The 16,974-nt window shown below is 46.9% G+C and overlaps 2 protein-coding genes and 6 non-coding genes across 8 annotated transcripts; 1 reads left to right on the forward strand and 7 right to left on the reverse strand.

Annotated features, from left to right (window-relative positions):
- The first annotated feature begins 453 nt into the window (after window positions 1–453).
- mdh1b (malate dehydrogenase 1B, NAD (soluble)) lies at window positions 454–4,924 on the forward strand. The gene is made up of 9 exons (XM_072657567.1): window positions 454–481; window positions 609–721; window positions 816–950; window positions 1,534–1,676; window positions 2,013–2,527; window positions 2,624–2,765; window positions 3,074–3,249; window positions 4,357–4,496; window positions 4,828–4,924. The coding sequence occupies exons 1-9, from the start codon at window positions 460–462 to the stop codon at window positions 4,873–4,875; spliced, it is 1,434 nt and encodes a 477-aa protein (XP_072513668.1). The 5' UTR covers window positions 454–459; the 3' UTR covers window positions 4,876–4,924.
- Window positions 2,821–2,903, reverse strand: trnal-uaa (transfer RNA leucine (anticodon UAA)). The gene has a single exon. It is a non-coding gene; the product is annotated as a tRNA-Leu (tRNA).
- Window positions 3,451–3,533, reverse strand: trnal-uaa (transfer RNA leucine (anticodon UAA)). The gene has a single exon. It is a non-coding gene; the product is annotated as a tRNA-Leu (tRNA).
- trnal-uaa (transfer RNA leucine (anticodon UAA)) lies at window positions 3,750–3,832 on the reverse strand. Its single transcript has one exon. It is a non-coding gene; the product is annotated as a tRNA-Leu (tRNA).
- trnal-uaa (transfer RNA leucine (anticodon UAA)) lies at window positions 4,150–4,232 on the reverse strand. The gene has a single exon. It is a non-coding gene; the product is annotated as a tRNA-Leu (tRNA).
- Window positions 4,925–5,335: 411 nt separating the features above from the next.
- On the reverse strand, window positions 5,336–5,418 carry trnal-uaa (transfer RNA leucine (anticodon UAA)). Its single transcript has one exon. It is a non-coding gene; the product is annotated as a tRNA-Leu (tRNA).
- A 198-nt stretch (window positions 5,419–5,616) lies between these two features.
- Window positions 5,617–5,699, reverse strand: trnal-uaa (transfer RNA leucine (anticodon UAA)). Its single transcript has one exon. It is a non-coding gene; the product is annotated as a tRNA-Leu (tRNA).
- Window positions 5,700–6,074: 375 nt separating this feature from the next.
- On the reverse strand, window positions 6,075–15,967 carry retreg2 (reticulophagy regulator family member 2). The gene is made up of 9 exons (XM_072657409.1): window positions 15,602–15,967; window positions 14,339–14,442; window positions 13,539–13,575; window positions 12,319–12,448; window positions 11,856–11,940; window positions 11,148–11,285; window positions 10,401–10,489; window positions 10,038–10,173; window positions 6,075–9,503 (listed from the first exon to the last, which is right to left on the reverse strand). The coding sequence occupies exons 1-9, from the start codon at window positions 15,850–15,852 to the stop codon at window positions 8,737–8,739; spliced, it is 1,737 nt and encodes a 578-aa protein (XP_072513510.1). The 5' UTR covers window positions 15,853–15,967; the 3' UTR covers window positions 6,075–8,736.
- Window positions 15,968–16,974: the final 1,007 nt, after the last annotated feature.

A 16,974-nucleotide genomic window follows, 5' to 3' on the forward strand; every position in this document is an offset into this window, starting at 1 on the left:
GTAGTGCGCATCCTGCGTGCGTACACACGCCGTTCGTTTCGCTCCCTAGGTAGTGCCCTCTGTAGGGCGGGGTGGCGCTATTTGGGATGAGAAATTGTGGCACGAATGACGAAGCGGATCTTTCTAAGCCAGTCTTCAAATTAAATATCTTTCTTGCGTACCGAATTTGGATAATATTCATAAAATTAATTCATTTAAAGAAACATAATTTAATAATAACATTATTTTTAGGCAACTTTTTTTTTTTTTGTTGTTGTTTTTTTTTACGTGGGACTTTTTTTTGTATAATAAAACTATACTAATAACGTGCAGAATTATATTTAAAAACAGCGAAAATATTTTTAAAATGTATAAAAAAAATATCGAAACGCGAAAAAAAAGAAATAAAATTGGCTAAAAAATAGCTAAAGAGCAAGAAGGCCGAGTGGTTGCCTAGCAACTGATGTACACGGAAGACGCATGGCTAAGTTTGTGCTAGCAGGTTGTAGAATATATGATAAAATATTTTATTAAATATTACAATTATTATAATTATTATAAAATAATAATAATAAATAGTTTTACAGTTAAAAGTTGAATAATTGGTCTATCCTCTCTTTCTCGCTCAGGGAAGGCAGACTGTCCGCGCTATGCTAAGGCTGAGCTGCTTGCAGACCTGCTGCAGAGGAGCCTGCCAGATTTCCACATTCACAAGATCTGTGTGCATCCCAGTGACTGGAAGGTACACCAGGGTTCCTGGCCACCTCCAAAAGCCCATGCTGTTCACTTAGCACTGACTGTTGTGTTTATGATGCTTCTCAATCTCATCATCTCAGGATTGGCTTGAAGGGACATGTTCATCAAATGGCTGGAAGCATGAGAGCTGCCCCATAGTGTGGAGAGAGCTGATTGATCGTGGGGGCAAAGGGATGCTTCTCGGGGGGTTCAGTGATTTTCTTGAGCATGTGCAGGTAAGCGCTTGAGCTCAACCAACCACAGGAACTTCAACCATGCAGCTTAGGTTCCACGAACCTACACCATTAGTGGGGTCAGGATCTTGGACGATCACCGACTCCCCAACTCATCCTAATCAAAAGTACTGGATGGAGCTCCACCATCCATCACTCCAGAGAACACAGTTCTTCCACTGCTCCACAGCTCCTCAATGCTGGGGGGCTTTATTATACCCCTCTACTAGCCCCAGCCTGGCATTATTAGGCAGCATGATGCCAATAGGTTCCTGTTGAGTCCTGTTCTATTGGCAGTGCTTGTCTACAGGGCCTAGACAAGCTGTGTGTGTGCATTTGCACATCTGTCAGCAAAGGGTGTCCACAAACATTTGGACACATACTATATTTTATATATATAGTGTAAGCTATGGTCTGAGCTGGTCTTTGATGGTCAAGGTGGGTGAAACCTATGGTGGTAAGCTAGCCAGTTAACCGGCTCTTGACCAGCATGGCTTATGCTGGTGATGCTGGTCAACCAGCATGGTCAGGCTTCTGTGTCAAAGGGGTTAATTATTTTAGTAAATTTGTCACCTGTATCTCTCAGGGCTACTATAGCATCACTTCTGATATGGGGTCAGAGCTAATGATGAAGATAGCAGCTGAGAACCTGGAGGTGACCGAGCTACGCATGGAGGAGGAGGCTCTCCGGAAAGACTTGCTTAAAGTGTTTCACGTCTGGATCGCCAGGTGAGGTGAAGTCTCGGCTGATACACCAGTCAGCCATAACATTAACACCCCCTCCTTGTTTCTACACTCACTGTCCACTGGTTTGGGACCCCTAACGATGACCATGACCAAGCTAATTAAGACCTGGAAAGTTGTCTGAGATCTCTCCCCCATCTCCTGGGGTGTCCAAACTTTCGCACGGTGCTCCTTTTCCATTTGTCACTCGCTAATCTCGCGTAAAATATGAATTCACAGCAACAGACGTTCTGACCAGGGGTGCCCAAACTTTTGCATGCCTCTGTATGTCTTGCCGTTGTCCTCTGTTTTCTTACCTGCCTCTCGTATCTGCCCGTACAGTGCTCTAAACCCCACCTGCTACAGTCTCATCCCAACGCTCCTCGCCACCGGCCTGTTCAGGGACGTCCCCGCCGTCAGCCTCCATCTTTTGGACCTGGACAGCGGCGAAGAGCCTCTGCTGGGTCTGAAGATGGAGACCGAGGACCTGGCCCTTCCTCAGCTCCACGAGGTCACAGTTCACTCCGACCCGACCTCGGCCTTCCAGTCAGCCGACCTCATCGTCTTTCTGGACGACCGGTCAGCGAATCCTGAGACGCGTGTAGAGCAGGATGACAAAGAACGCCCCGTGAGACGGGTGGCAGAGCGCTTTCGCTGCTATGGCCGCCTCATCGAGGCCCATGCGCAGAGGGATGTCAGGGTGGTGGTGGCAGGGGACTCCTACGTCAACCTGAAGTGCTCTCTGCTGATTGAGAACGCGCCCTCAGTCGACCCACGTCGCTTTGTGGCCATGGCAACACAAATGGAGAATGAGGCGAGGGCTCAGCTGGCAGAGAAGCTGGCAGTGAAGACCACGGGTGAGAGTTGCTGACCACACGGCATCAAAGTCCACATAAGCAAGACTGTACCCGACTACCTGCCAGTTAACGGATTCTCTTCTGTCCCATTGCTAGATATCACTGACATCATCGTTTGGGGCAACATCAGTGGCAGTTCCCATGTTGACCTGCAGAGGGCGAAGGTTTTCAGATATAGGGGGTCCATCTGGGGGCCGACAGGCTTCTCTCAGCCAGTCTCTGAGATGATTTATGATAGGTAAGACACCTTTATATATCCCTCCTTATAGAAGTGTTCAGTTAAAGAAGACCCCTACCAGGAGTGGGGTTCGAACCCACGAGAGCATGCGCTCATTGGATCTTAAGTCCAACGCCTTAACCACTCGGCCATCCTGGTGTGCTGACCTGCTGTTTCCACTTTTCCTCCAATCCAGTGGATCCAGTGGATCGGGATCAAGGCCAATCCGAGCATATTTTAATGGATCGGGTCTTGGCTATTTTAATCTCAGTCCAGTTCCGGGTCTTTTGTATTAACCACGCTCATCTTAATGCTCTTTCTCTCTGAAGAAAATGGCTGGAGACTGACTTCCCGAGCTTGGTTGGCTCGAGAAGGCGTACCGTTTCCCGGAAGACGAACAGGACTGCGGCGATTTCAGCGACCAATGGAATCCTTGCGGTTCTTAATGCCTGGAGCAGCCGCTACACTTCTACAGAACTCTTCTCGTTGGGTGTAGTCAGTCCAGGTAAGACCACGTCTTATTTACATATGCAAGCATTCACTATATGGACAAAAGTAATGAGACACCCCACCTATTAATTGAATCCAGGTGTCTGATTCACAAGTCAGCTGATCTTCCTCAGTGGAAGCGTTTAAGAGGAACCACAGAGAGCAGCTCAGCCACCGAGTGTCATTTTTTTGCAGTTGATCAAATGTAAAGAACGTATACCAGGAGTGGGGTTCGAACCCACGAGAGCATGCGCCCATTGGATCTTAAGTCCAACGCCTTAACCACTCGGCCATCCTGGTCAGACAGACTCAGGCTATGTCAGTAAACTTAAATGCAGTAGATATAGGCACTCTTTAATCAGACAGTTAACACAGTAGCCCCGCCCTACTTTAAGCAAGTTGGCCGTTTATATGCGGACATAACCGATTCTCTGCCAATCACTCTTAACCAGTGTGTGAAAAAACTACCAACCCTTCTTTCCCAGTTCTTCCTAATGTTAACTTAAAGTGGTGGCATACCAGGAGTGGGGTTCGAACCCACGAGGGCATGCGCCCATTGGATCTTAAGTCCAACGCCTTAACCACTCGGCCATCCCGGTCCAATGGCAGGTTAGCCCTTCCCCTTTTAAGCCCTGATTCGCAACAAAAATGGTTAGACTTACTCTCACCAGAAAAGCTGGTCATCCTGAAAGAAAACAGCAGTAAGCTGGATAATCAGATCTTGACCATCACAGCGTATGAATTATTTAATGGTCATTCTGGTCAAGTCTGACTACAGTAGAACCATCAAACTCAGACATTGCTGGCCTAGAGATAGACCAGCCAGCCAGCTTGACCATCCAAGACACTGGCCCAACTGTGACAGCTCTACCCTAACTACCGTCAGTCATTGCAGTGTTTATTTAAAGAAGACCACTACCAGGAGTGGGGTTCGAACCCATGAGGGCATGCGCCCACTGGATCTTAAGTCCAACACCTTAACCACTCGGCCATCCTGGTCTGAGAGTGGACGCCCTGTACAATTTACAATGATCCTTTCATACATCCTTGCTTACATGTTCTACATATCTAGTACTGACCAATCAGAGGTGTCCTAACAGGATCGTCCACATGATTCCCGCAGGAAAGTTCGGTGTTCCAGCCGGGCTGGTCTTCTCCGTTCCTGTGAGGTTTCACAGCGGCGACTGGTCATTGTGCTCAGACATCACCATGAACGATGAGCTGAGGAGTAAACTGGAGACGGCCATTAATGAGCTCACAGTGGTGAGTACAAGACAGTGGACAAGCCTAAACACAAGCAAAAAAAAAGGCTGCAGGGCCGAACGGTCACTAAGGTCACGGAACAGACCCGGTAGACCGGTGGAGGGCTCCTATTTCCATTGGCTGTGTTGCTAAATGAGGACTAGGAAGTGCTCACACTCGATGTCTCGTAGGAATTATGCAACAGTTTCGATGCTTACTGTAGTCCTTGCACTACAGCTACAAGGCTAATGCAGCTACCCAACAGCATCGGAACGGCAGCGCTAAGCTAAATCAGTGTCACAGTGTCTGCTTTAGCACACAGCTCATGACGTTTCTTTGTGTTGTCCGACAGGAGAAGGACGTCGCAGGGGGAATAACGGAGAATGGTCCAGAAGGCTGAAAACTGGTTGGACAACCATTAACATGTATCAATCAAACGTAATAAAATAAGTGTGTACAATGTGTGGCTCAGCAGGGGTCATGAGTTCGAATCCCGAGCAATGCCGCTTTGCCATCAGCAGCCGGGGTCAGAGAGAGCACAACTGGCCGTGCTTTCTCCGGGTGGGTAGATGGCGCTCTCTTCCCTTATCGCTCAAATCGCTGGCTTTACACTTATCGGTGTTGAGGCCTTACCCTCCTAGTGCTAGTGGGAGCTACTCACGAGTGGCTGACTTTGCTCTGTTGATCTAAATAATGTGGCATGAGTGGGGTTTGAACCCACTGGACAAGTCAAGTGGTGAAATTTCCTCCATCAGCTGTGAGTGGTATTATTTCTGAACAGTAGAAGCGTTTAGGAGGAACCACTGAGCTCAGAAAATGAGTGTCATTTTTTGCAGTTACTCAAACTTAAAGACAACACCTACCAGGAGTGGGGTTCGAACCCACGAGGGCATGCACCCATTGGATCTTAAGTCCAACGCCTTAACCACTCGGCCATCCTGGTTAGACAGGATCCATCTATTTCAATAAAGTTGAAAAATTTTTCAATCTTCCTTAAATGCTCTTTAATTGGACAGTTAACACCATAGCCCCTCCCACGGATTAACTGACCCTCAGCCAATCCCAGCCAAAACTCCTTCTACTATGGTTCAGAGACCCCTCAACTTCCTTTGCTGCAGTACTTAAATGTAAAGAGAACACCTACCAGGAGTGGGGTTCGAACCCACGAGGGCATGCGCCCATTGGATCTTAAGTCCAACGCCTTAACCACTCGGCCATCCTGGTCCTGGCTTTAAGTTTGGCACTTGTAGACAAGTAGACAAACCTATAGGACAGTAGATCTTTGGGAGGCTGGGGAGACCACTCACCCACATCCATGTTTTGGCCTCATGTCCACACAAAAATGCAATTTTTGCTCTCCAAGGTGGACGTTTTTGAAATCTCCCATTTGCCTGTCCACACAACAACACCGAAAACGGAGCCTTCAGCAACAGCTCTGTTCCGGCCTTGTGTTGGCGGGGTTTTTCGCCAGTCGGTGGGCGTATCCACAGTGACCCCGCCCCCTTTATAATAGTTTAGAATCGCACCGCAGCCCTTGTTTAGGTAATAAGGGCAGTGCAGCGTCCCTGACTTTAAAGGATGAGACGAGTCGACGCCACATTTTGTTAAATGATGTGCCTTTTATCGATCAAGAAGCAGTGGAAAGCATGAGCAGAACACGATTACTATTACACAAACATTCTCTGTAAATAGATCCAAAAACAAACTAGGTGTTTCCATTGCTTTCACAGAACCGTGTGTGTGTTATCTACAGGGACAGGGATTCAAACCAAAAGACAAAGAGAAGTTCTAGTCATTGCGTCAGATTGATCCCTTTGATGTCAGTCAAATTTGCCTTTTTTTATTATTAATAAACATTTCTGTTAGCAGGGGTGAAGTGCTTCTCATGCTACAGCCAACTAACTTTACATCTGCTGACGAAGCTGCGACGGTACTGGTCGCTCATCCTCTAACACATCTAAACTGGACCTCTGAAGGACTCGTCTGATGAAGAATGCAATGAACGTGGATCGCTGCTGACCCCAGAGGCCATCGATGAGCCAAGACATGTCTGATATCTGACGTAGGCATCTTTAGTTCCGATTTAGAGATGCTAGGCTAGCAAACTCTTCTGCCCACCCTTGTTTCTTAACCTTGGTTCTGGAGGCTGGCTCGCATCACACCTGAAACCACACAGGCCTGAGGCCTTCTGAGTGTTTGCTAGAAACCTTCGCCTAGCGTCTCCTGTTCCACCCTACAGCAGCAAACCTCGGATATCAGACACGCCTTGGCCGACTGACCGTAGCTGAGGTCAGTGACGAATCATGTTCATTTGATTGGCCAACGAGCTTCTCGTTTAAGCCTGGTTACAAGAATGAAAAGCCTCCAAAGCGTGAGCTAGCTAGAGCAGGAGACTGCAGCCGACGAGACCTGTGTGCAGCTTGTTGCAACGTTATGGTAGCTTCCTAGAGTAAGTAAAGTAAAGTAAAATAAAGTAAATCCACCTTAAGAGCTCTGGGTAAACACTTCCCTTCCAAGATAATCTGAGTTTTGGGCACTTCAAAAACTCGTCAAACTGAAAATCTGCAGAAAACCGTGGGCAATGATAGACGCTAAACAGATGCTTTGCTTTGCATTTGCAGAGAAACGTAGATCAGATGGCTATACACACAGACTTTGAAGACAACCAGGTACATCCAGGTAACTTTACAAACAAACATTCGTTTGACAGGTCGCTCAAAAAAAATAATAAGAAAGAACAAAAAAAAAGGGTGGGGGGGGGGGGGGCGGAGATGGGTTAGCTCTGCTGTTCCAGTGTGAGGGGCTTCTCTTAACTGGTTAATTATAATGCCTATGAAGATCCAGAGTGCAAACCAAATCTAGGAGGCCTAGTCCAAAGTGCATCCACCCATTTACTCTCCACACTGGGCATTAAATGCTAACAGCATGGAAAAGAAGGCAAATGGGCAAACTGGGGGTCTTTTAAGATCGTTACGTTTCCACGAGATTCTCGATTGTGTGTGGAATTTTACAAGTGCTTGACGGATTACCAAGACACGTAACCATTAAAGGACAATAGTATAGGACCTCGATTTGTGGTCATCCACCTCAGTCATTAACAGAAAGGTCTTTTTTCTTTTTTTTTTTATAAACGTCCAACATTTCAATTGTGCAATTATTGTTAAATAATTACTCCAAATTGGTCTAGAACGCAAAAAATCAACCAATTTCTTATAATCAACAAGGCATACGTACGATACTGTAGATTACTACTTCATAACAGACCAATATTCATTCATAAAAAAAGAAAAGCAGCATATATTAACATGGCTATAAAACAAAACGTCTCTTTACCACTATAAATATAATCTCTGAGTGCTAACGTCTGACACTACACGTGCACAACTGTCGGTCAGTCAGTCACTTGGCTGCATGCACCAAGCTTCTACTCAGACAGCCAGAGACAGACAGCGAACCAGCCGTCTTCCTCTTCTCGAGTCAGTCTACGAATCCGGCCCAAATTAGATCTGGGGGGAGTATTTCACAAAGCTGCATTTCTCTGTAAGCTAGGTAACTTAAGCCTCTGATCTAGACTGGCCAATGGGAGATGAGCTGAATGAGCACTCCTATTGGGCAACCTTCCTCTGTTGACTTTGCGGACTGTGAAACCTTGCGAAAGCCTCCCCAGGTTGCTTGTGAACTTCTGCGGTGTAGGTTACACCCGCGGTTAGCTGGGAGCGGTAAACAGGACTGCCCTTGTCCGGGCAGAAGCGTGTCGTAAAATCATGGGACTTTAAAGCAGGACACAGGAAAACCCAAACTGGCCTGTGTGCAGAACCTCAGACTGGATTAGGTTGAGATGTTAGAGAAATAATAGTATGGCCTTTATATTTAATCCTAGAGTCTAGAAACACATACATACATATATATATATATATATTGATCTTAGCAAGAGATCATCTGCACCAGTCCATATAATTGTAGTTATTGGGCATGGCAATAAAAGTGACCCCTGCTCAGCCTCTAAAAATTATGCACCACTGAATTTAGACTTCATTTTTGTGGTTTGTTTTGGTTCACCAGTTTTCAAAAACAAAAACAAACAAACAAACAAACAAACAAACAAACAAATCAATCAATCAGTCACAGTGATTTCAACCCAATAAAACACAAACAGCAGGAAGGACAGACCCTTCCATAAAGCATGTATGTCAGTGTATGGTATATACATCTACATGGACTATAAATAAAAAGGGACAGTTTAGTAAGGATGGGGGGCAAGCTAGGACTCCTGCTGGTCAGCCTGCTGTTGCTGGCCGCTCGGGGGCGTGTCCACTGCTGTCGAGCCGCCGCCCGTTCCCTGTCCGTCGAAACCGAGGCCCAGCCCCTCATCCATCTGTTCCAGTTCGCTTTGGTCCAGAAGCTCAAAGTCCTCCTCCTCGGCAGGAACGAGCGTTATGTCCGGCTGCTCCTCGGTGCTGACTTCGGCGGTTACATCCACATCCTCGTCACTCGCCTCTTGGGCCACAGGTGACTCGAGAGGCGACTCGACGGGCGACTCCATCGGACAAGGCAGCGTCTCGGTGGGGAGGAACTCTGCCATGGAAGGCCCCTCGCTGGCCTCCGTGGAGCGCAGAAGGGCCGAAAGAGTGTTCTGTACTACGGTGGAGATGGCGGTGCTGACAATCTCCTCGCTGAGAGCTTCCAGGGACCGGGGAGGCGCTTGTGCACCCCGAGTCGCTCCTTCTCCCTGGTCCCCGGGCGCTGCTGAACCCCGGTCAGCCCCGGATGATCGTCCGTGTCCGTTGAAGTGCGTGTTGACGAAGTGGAGCGGGGATGCTAGGTGCTGAATGAGGAGGCTGGTGGGGCTTTGCGAGTCCTCCTGCGGCTCTGTGCTGGAGCCCTCAGGCCGGCCAGAGCTGAGCACACCCAGGGGAAAGTGGAACAGGCCGGGTTCGATCGATGGGAACTCGTCCACCGAAGGGAACTCTGGAAGGTCCCTGGAGAAGCTCTCCTCAGGTTCGCTGTGCACACTCTGCTGGTCCAAGTCTGTGAGAACAACAATTGGATTCAAGATTTAAGTACGGCCTTACTTTAAAAAAAATACAGGCTTCTAAAAAAAAAAAAAAACCCTATTCCACAATATGCGTTCCACCGAAACAGTAGTAAGAGACTTTATACCATTACTGAAAGCATGACCAGGCAGTGCCTTCATTTTCACCAACACATGCCAAATAATAACTGGACCAAGCAACCTTCTTCCATTGCACCAAAGTCCAGTTCTGATGGGCAGGTGTTAGCATGTGAACTCTGGCCTGGTTTGACCTTGCTGGAGATAGCGCAGGGTTCTTCAAATCCAATCCTGGAGGGTCAGTGTCCAGAAAAGTTGGGCAAATCCTCACTCAAACACACCTGGATTGACCTGTCTGTTAATTACCAAGACTAGTGTGCTTTCTGCTCATTTTCCCCCCTATGCAACACATCAACTGTTCAATTCCCATCCAACACACCTTGACATGTGCTGTCAGTAAGAGATAATTAACATTACAGGTCATAATGTTTTGGCTCATCTGTGTACAGTACCTTCAGAAACATCTGTGAGCTGTGGGGTAGTAGCTCTCGACACAGAGAACCCCCCGCTCTCCAGAATAGATGCCTCCTCATCAGACAGCTCAGAATCTGTGATGGCCATGGCCAGGGCTGTGGTCTTCACGTCCACCTGAGCAAGGACAGAGCAACCAGTCAGCCCGCAGTCACATTTACAGCTTGTGCCGTACAGGACGTTCCACAGATGGTCACAGTGTGTACAGTTGTAACGGGACGAGCTGCTCATGGGGTGGAAGTTCGTACTTAAGTTCGATACATAAGAATTTAAACTCATCAGACCAGATCAAGCCACCCTGAAGCTTGTTACACACAACGGTGTTGTGAAATGGGTTTACGTACAGTGGGGGCGAAGCAGGACAGCTCCTCCTCACTCTCGCTCTCCGTTTCTGCCCTCGGCTCATCTCCTTCATCCTGCTCTTTCTTCACCTCTGTAATGAACACATACTGCATTAGATACTGAAATAAGAGCTTGATGACTTTGGGATAAAGGCATAATCCTAAAAATACCCAGATGACTAACATTCACATGAATCTTACAGCAATTAGTCAAACTGGTGAGACGTTACTGCAAGAACCTAAATCTAAAAACCTTTCTTATAAACGTCAGCCACTCAATGTGGAATGGGCGGTCCTAAAAGTCACAAGGCCAACATAGATCCACCCTGGAGAGCTAAAGCTTGAGCCACAACCCTGTGGAAGGGCTGCCCCGCATGCCCGCATGCGCCTCCCCACTTCACTGTAGAATTTAGCAGCTCTGTGCCGGGACGGATGGGAGGCCTCGATGTAGTGGCGTAGCTGAGGACATCATCTGCCCTCAGCATGCACGTACCCCGCCCTACTGGCACAGCGCAGAAGCAGAGAGGTGATGGGTGGCAGGCAAGCAAGGTGCACTAGACGGAAGGGATGACTGGCTATGCAGGGCAGCCATCCTTGAGCTTGTTTCTATATATGGGCTGGTACCTCGGTTCCAGATATCAGAACCTCAAATCGGTAGTCGGTGCATAAACAGCAGAGAAGCAACTAACTGCAGAGAACGCTGATCTAATACGTGGAGACAACCGGGAGGCACACAGGGGACAGGCTCACTTCTCTTGTCATGCTTGCGGTGCTGAGTCTCTCCCTTCATGCTGTAGTCCAGCTTCATCAGGATGGGCTCCAACCCCGTGTACATCTTCTGGATCAGCTCGTGGTACACAACCAGAGGCCACAGTAAGACGCTCAGCACTGTACACAAACATACAAACAGAGCAAAACAAGGACAGTTAAGCTTCCCCCTCCTCACTCAGGACATCTGTAACGCGCCCATTAAACACAGACAACTGAATTAAGAAAGCATAGAGGGCAACAACAGCCCAAGCAAACCTACCGTAGCTACCGCACACCTGCGATATTTACACTCTTAAATATTAAGGTGCTTCAACGGGTGTAGAAGAACCAGTCTTGGTTCCATAAAGAACCATGTTTGCAATAGATCTTGCAATCTTCCTAAAACCAAGACTGGTTCTTCTATGGCATCATTTAATGAACTGAAAAGTCAAAAGGAAAACAAGGCAAGGATCTGGACTAGCTGTGGTAGCTACTTATCTGGGCAGTGTAGCAGGTTAACGCTTGGCTGTGGGAGCCGTTTAGCTCAAACTTGTGGACTACAGCTGATGGTCGGCTCCAGAGTTCATCTGGGACTGGACTGGAGACGAGACCACCTCATTTCAAGGGTCGGACCGGAGTTCGATTGAACTGGACTAAGAAGTGCAGGTGTGGAAACATCCTAAAAGTGCAAACCACAGAGATACTCACATATGATATAGGAGATCATGATTCCTGGTACGTAGTGGCCAACCACAGCCAGCAGGAGGCACCCTGAGCATGTCATTATGCAAAACTGAAAGGAGAAAAACAGACAGATTATAAGAAACAGAACAAGCATATCAAGGCGTTCCTCAAGAAACCACTCCTGTTAGTTTTTCATTATACAAATCAAATAAATCTGTCTCTCTCTCGCAAAATATCACGACTTGTCCACCAACAAGTCATCCAGACCTCGATTCACAAAAACTGTCCCACAGAAAAGCTTAGGCCACCAGCTCTTAAAGCATTTATAATAATAAATAACATATAAATAATACTTCCTGCTCCAGCTACTCCGAGACTCTCCCTGATAACGTCTGACTCAGAAATTCACACCATCATTAAGCCTTTGAGAGACTGAGTGATTTAGAGACCCGGTCATCATTTCAGCAGCGCTTACTTTCCCCCTCACCTTGCCGTGATTCTGCCGTTTGTACTGAAGCATCTCTTGGATGTAGAGGCTACAGGTTAGATAGCTCTCCGCAAGATGGTGGCTCAGTTCGGCCACGCTCAAGAGCCTGGGGTGGACGCTCATGCTCTCTCTGCAGCACCAAACAGTCACAGAACAGGAAGCAGAATGTGTTATTATTGACCAAAACACCTTCACCCAAATATAAAACCTATAAAGAATAAATCTAATGTCCTGATTTAAAGTCGGCTGTGTGTGTTTACATAGGCTGGCTGAACCATTTAAGATTAAACAAAAGGAAACAACCTTGGCTCGAGCTGATAGCTAAGATCTTTCTATTAAAGCAACATCAAGATGAAATATTTACACATGGCCTCATAAGCTACATGAGAAAAACCAGAGATGTTATGAGTGAGGAGACCAGTCTGGTTGAAATATGATTGGGAGTTCTCATAAGGCTCAACATGGCATCAGTCTAAGGATAAAAGTCCCTTGCCAATGGAGCACTAGTGGGGAAGGCCCCCTTTTATGTGGAGACCTAAGCAGGTGCAGCAGCGAGAAGAAAAGATCACTTTTTCTGATCAAATCTGACTCATTCTTAGATTTAAAATATGGTTGTGATACAGCAATTTATGGAATTTGGTCTCTCCTCATTCAGAGAGATAAAAATCTGGTCTTGTGAGACTGGAACAGCCTGGCAGGGTTGCAAAAACAGCCGCTAATTTAACAATGGCAATTGGGAATACCTGTAAGGACTATACAGACCTATGAGGACTTTGGGAATGCCTATAATGACTACAGGGACCTATAAAGGACTTTGGGAATACCTGTAAGGACTATAAGGCCATATAAGGCCACTGTGAATACCTATAAGGACTTATGAGGACTTTAGGAATGCCTATAATGACTATAGGGACCTATAAGGACTTTGGAAATACTTATACAGTCTATACGGCCCTATTAAATACCTATAAGGACTTATGAGAACTTTGGGAATGCCAATAAGAACTATACGGACCTATAAGGACTTTGGTAATACCTATAGAGGACTAAAAGGCTCTGTTAGGACTTTGGGAATTCCTATAAGGACTAAATCTCACAGTTTCAGAAAATACTCATTTATAGTTAACAAAAAATCAACACTAATGCTTCATGTTCAGACAGGAATATGTATAATTATATAACTAAGATAAAGCACTGCTGACATGCAGAAACAGGCCTACCTTTCTATAACCAGGACAGGCACCTCTGGATGCCGCACTACAGGAAAAGAAAAGACAGGTGAAACCACACGCTGCAATAAAGCACCAGTATAAAGGGTTTATTACCCTTCTCCATGGAAATCCTCACAATACACATCATCTCAGACAGCAATAGCTATAGGAAAGCCTGGAGGGGAAGGGAACAGAGGTGGGTAGAGACTTTCTATAGAGATTTCTAAAGCTTTCTGAGTTTGTTTACATTATAAAATACCTACACCCCTCCTCACCAAATCCTACTTTTAGGCTTAATTGCGTTGGTTCTCTACAGGAAACTCAAAAACATGACCAGTCCTTGAAGTTATTTCTTAATATCTACTCAAGCACTTCCTTCACTGAGGAACAGCACTTTTTCTTGATCGTACTTTTAGGCAGGGAAGCCTGACAGTGATGCAAAATACAATAATTAGCATGTGCAATATGAAGCATCAGGTCCAAATACAATTTCACCAAAATGCATTTATGGGGTTCCTTAACGTTTAGGTGGTGTAGTGTAGGAGAGAGCACCACCACCACCCTCCTTGTGGCAGACTGGAGTCTGATCCCCCCCCCCCAAGTGAGCAAACCCCAATAGGTCACCCTGGATAAGAGCATCAGTCCAATGCTGACAATATTAATGCACGGGCTTAGGAGATGTGTGGACATGGAAAATCAGCCCAAATCAGGGGGGGGGGCGGCAACAACAACAACAACAACAACAACAACAACAGCAGCAGCAGCAGCAGCAGCTGGATTGTTGGACAGATAGCGAGTAGACTGTTTACCAGCGATCTGAGGAAGCTTGTCTTTCCATCTCTCCAGCAAAGTCAAGACAAGCAGAGACGCGCTCAGAAGGAACAAGGGCCGCAAGGACGTGGAGGACAGCAACCTATGGCACACACACACACACACACACACCTGTGAGATAACACACACACACATTATCACGTAGGCACCTTCTCATCCAACGTCTGGCCTGGAATAAAGGGCATCAACAGTACTTTTCCCTAGACCCTGTCTTCTAGATCTTCTAGAAAGACGGTGCAACACGTCTGTGAGGAGGGTTCGAGCCCCCATCACAGCTCATGTACGAGTGCTCCAGAGAACCCATCCATCCATCCACCCACCCTCTTCTTCCCGGTTCTTCCTGGTCAAGAGTCGCCGTGGTTCCAGAGCCACCCCAGGATGATTGAGCGCAGGACCGGAAAGCCGGCTGGACAGGACTCCAGAGCACTGGCTCCACTGGCAGTTGTTTCCTTTGGAGATTTGACAAGCCAACAATCTGATCTTTCTGACAGAGCTAAAAGCTAAAGCTAGCTCCCACTGACAGGACATGTCTCAGGGAAAGGCTGTAGCATGCTAGCTAGCTATCTAGCAGACTTCCACAATGTCCACCTGGCTCACCTAGAGGAATGGGAATGGTCCCTAAAGTGGGAGGAACTTGCACTGGTCCCCTCAACAGCACTAATGCAGGCTGGGGTTAGCAGTAGCCACATTAGCTAGCTAGCTAGCTAGCTAACTATATAAACACAGGGACCTGGAACCTGGGAGAGTGCCTGACTTAGCTAGCAGAACTTCTGAGAGTTAGCATAGCTGGCTAACAGTTTAGCTGCCAGTGCAGGTCTAGAAATGCAGCTAAACTAAGCGACATTCTGCTGACATTAGCTCGTTAGCATAGCAGCTAGCTAGGCTAGCTAGCTTGCTAACACCCATTTCGGAGGATTAGGCACCGGCTGTTGCTCCATTTGGAGAAAAAGTGACAGCGGTAACGTCAACGTTTAACGACGGCCGTTAAAAGCAACCAGCGCCACAATAAAAACAATAACAGCCGTTACAAACCGTTTAAACAACGTTTCTACTAACAACGTTTTTTATTAAGACGTTGAGAAAAACGACAACAACGTTGCACAACGGTCGCTGTTCGTTTAAAAACGTTCCCAAAACGTTCTCAAACGTTCCCAAAACGTCCCCAGAACATCAAAAGCGTTCCGCAACGGCCGTTTAAACGTTTTAAAAACAAACAGAACGCGAGGCGTTGTTGACGTTACCAGAACGCGGTGTTGAGCGCGAGCGCCACGGCTCCGCTGCGCACGGGCCTCTCCCACACGAGCAGGCGCTGCAGGCCGAGCACGGCGGCTTCGTGCGGGCTCAGCCAGGCCTGCAGCCTCCGCCGCAGCCGCGCCAGCTCCGGGTCGCCCGGGTCCGCTCCGCCCGCGCCTCCGGAGCCCGGGAACAGGGCCTCCAGGCCGACCGAAGAGGAGGAAAGCGAGGGGCGTCTGGCCTCCTCCTCGCTCGCCATGTCTGTGTTGGGCTCGGTGGTGGTGGTGGTGGTGGTGGTGGTGGTGATGATGATGATGGTGGCGGCGGTGTGTTTTCTTTTTTTCCCTCCTCGCCACTTTTGTTGTGGTGCGCAGCTGACAGGGAGGGAGGGGGATAGGGCGCGCGCGTCGCTGACGTCACGGATTAAAGGGCGCGAGCGAGGGAAGTAGCCTGCCTGTCCACACCGTCCCAGAAGGCAGTGCAGTGATGGAGGGCTCTGTAGCAGAATCACGTGCTGTCATTAGCCATTAGCATTATGATTTTGACCCCTTAAATGATCTCAACATAGTTTCTTATGGCCACAATATAGTATCCTTTGATCTTAACATAGTATCTGATGGTCTCAATATAGTGTCCTTTGATCTTAACATAGTATCTGATGGTCTCAATATAGTGTCCTTTGATCTTAACATAGTATCTGATGGCGTCAATACAGTATCCCTTGATCTCAACATTTATCCTTTGATCTCAAAATAGTGTCTTATGGACACAATACAGTATCCCTTGATCTCAACATAGTATCCTTTGATCTCAAAATAGTGTCTGACGGCCTCAATATAGTATCTTTTGATCTTAACATAGTATCTGGTGGCCTCAACATAGTATCTTATGGCCACAATATAATATCATTTGATCTCAACATAGTGTCTTATGGCCACAATATAGTATCCTTTGATCTCAAAATAGTGTCTGACGGCCTCAATATAGTGTCTTATGGCCACAATATAATATCCTTTGATCTCAACATAGTATCTTATGACCACAATATAGTATCCTTTGATCTTAACATAGTATCCCTCAATATAGTGTCCTTTGATCTTAACAAAGTATCTGATGGCGTCAATACAGTATCCCTTGATCTCAACATTTATCCTTTGATCTCAACATAGTGTCTTATGGCCACAATACAGTATCCCTTGATCTCAACATAGTATCCTTTGATCTTAACATAGTATCCTTTGATCTCAACATAGTTTCTTATGGCCACAATATAGTATCCTTTGATCTCAAAATAGTGTCTGATGGCCTAAACATAGTGTCTGACGGCCTCAATATAGTATCCTTTGATCTCAACATAGCTATCTGGTGCCGTAAATACAGT

Source organism: Salminus brasiliensis, chromosome 15 (genome assembly GCF_030463535.1).
Source record: "Salminus brasiliensis chromosome 15, fSalBra1.hap2, whole genome shotgun sequence".
Classification (NCBI taxonomy): domain Eukaryota; kingdom Metazoa; phylum Chordata; class Actinopteri; order Characiformes; family Bryconidae; genus Salminus; species Salminus brasiliensis.

Bases quoted from the DNA above. Each gene is read 5' to 3' on its own strand.
- retreg2 (XM_072657409.1), bottom strand. From the start codon at position 15,852: ATGGCGAGCGAGGAGGAGGCCAGACGCCCCTCGCTTTCCTCCTCTTCG. The intron at 11,286-11,855 runs GTGAGTATCTCT...GTTTGTGTACAG, and splicing joins CATGATCTCCTATATCATAT to TGCTGAGCGTCTTACTGTGG. The intron at 10,174-10,400 runs GTACGTAAACCC...GTCCTTGCTCAG, and splicing joins TGTCCTGCTTCGCCCCCACT to GTGGACGTGAAGACCACAGC.
- mdh1b (XM_072657567.1), top strand. From the start codon at position 460: ATGGCTAAGTTTGTGCTAGCAG. The intron at 722-815 runs GTACACCAGGGT...TCATCATCTCAG, and splicing joins TGCATCCCAGTGACTGGAAG to GATTGGCTTGAAGGGACATG. The intron at 4,497-4,827 runs GTGAGTACAAGA...GTTGTCCGACAG, and splicing joins CCATTAATGAGCTCACAGTG to GAGAAGGACGTCGCAGGGGG.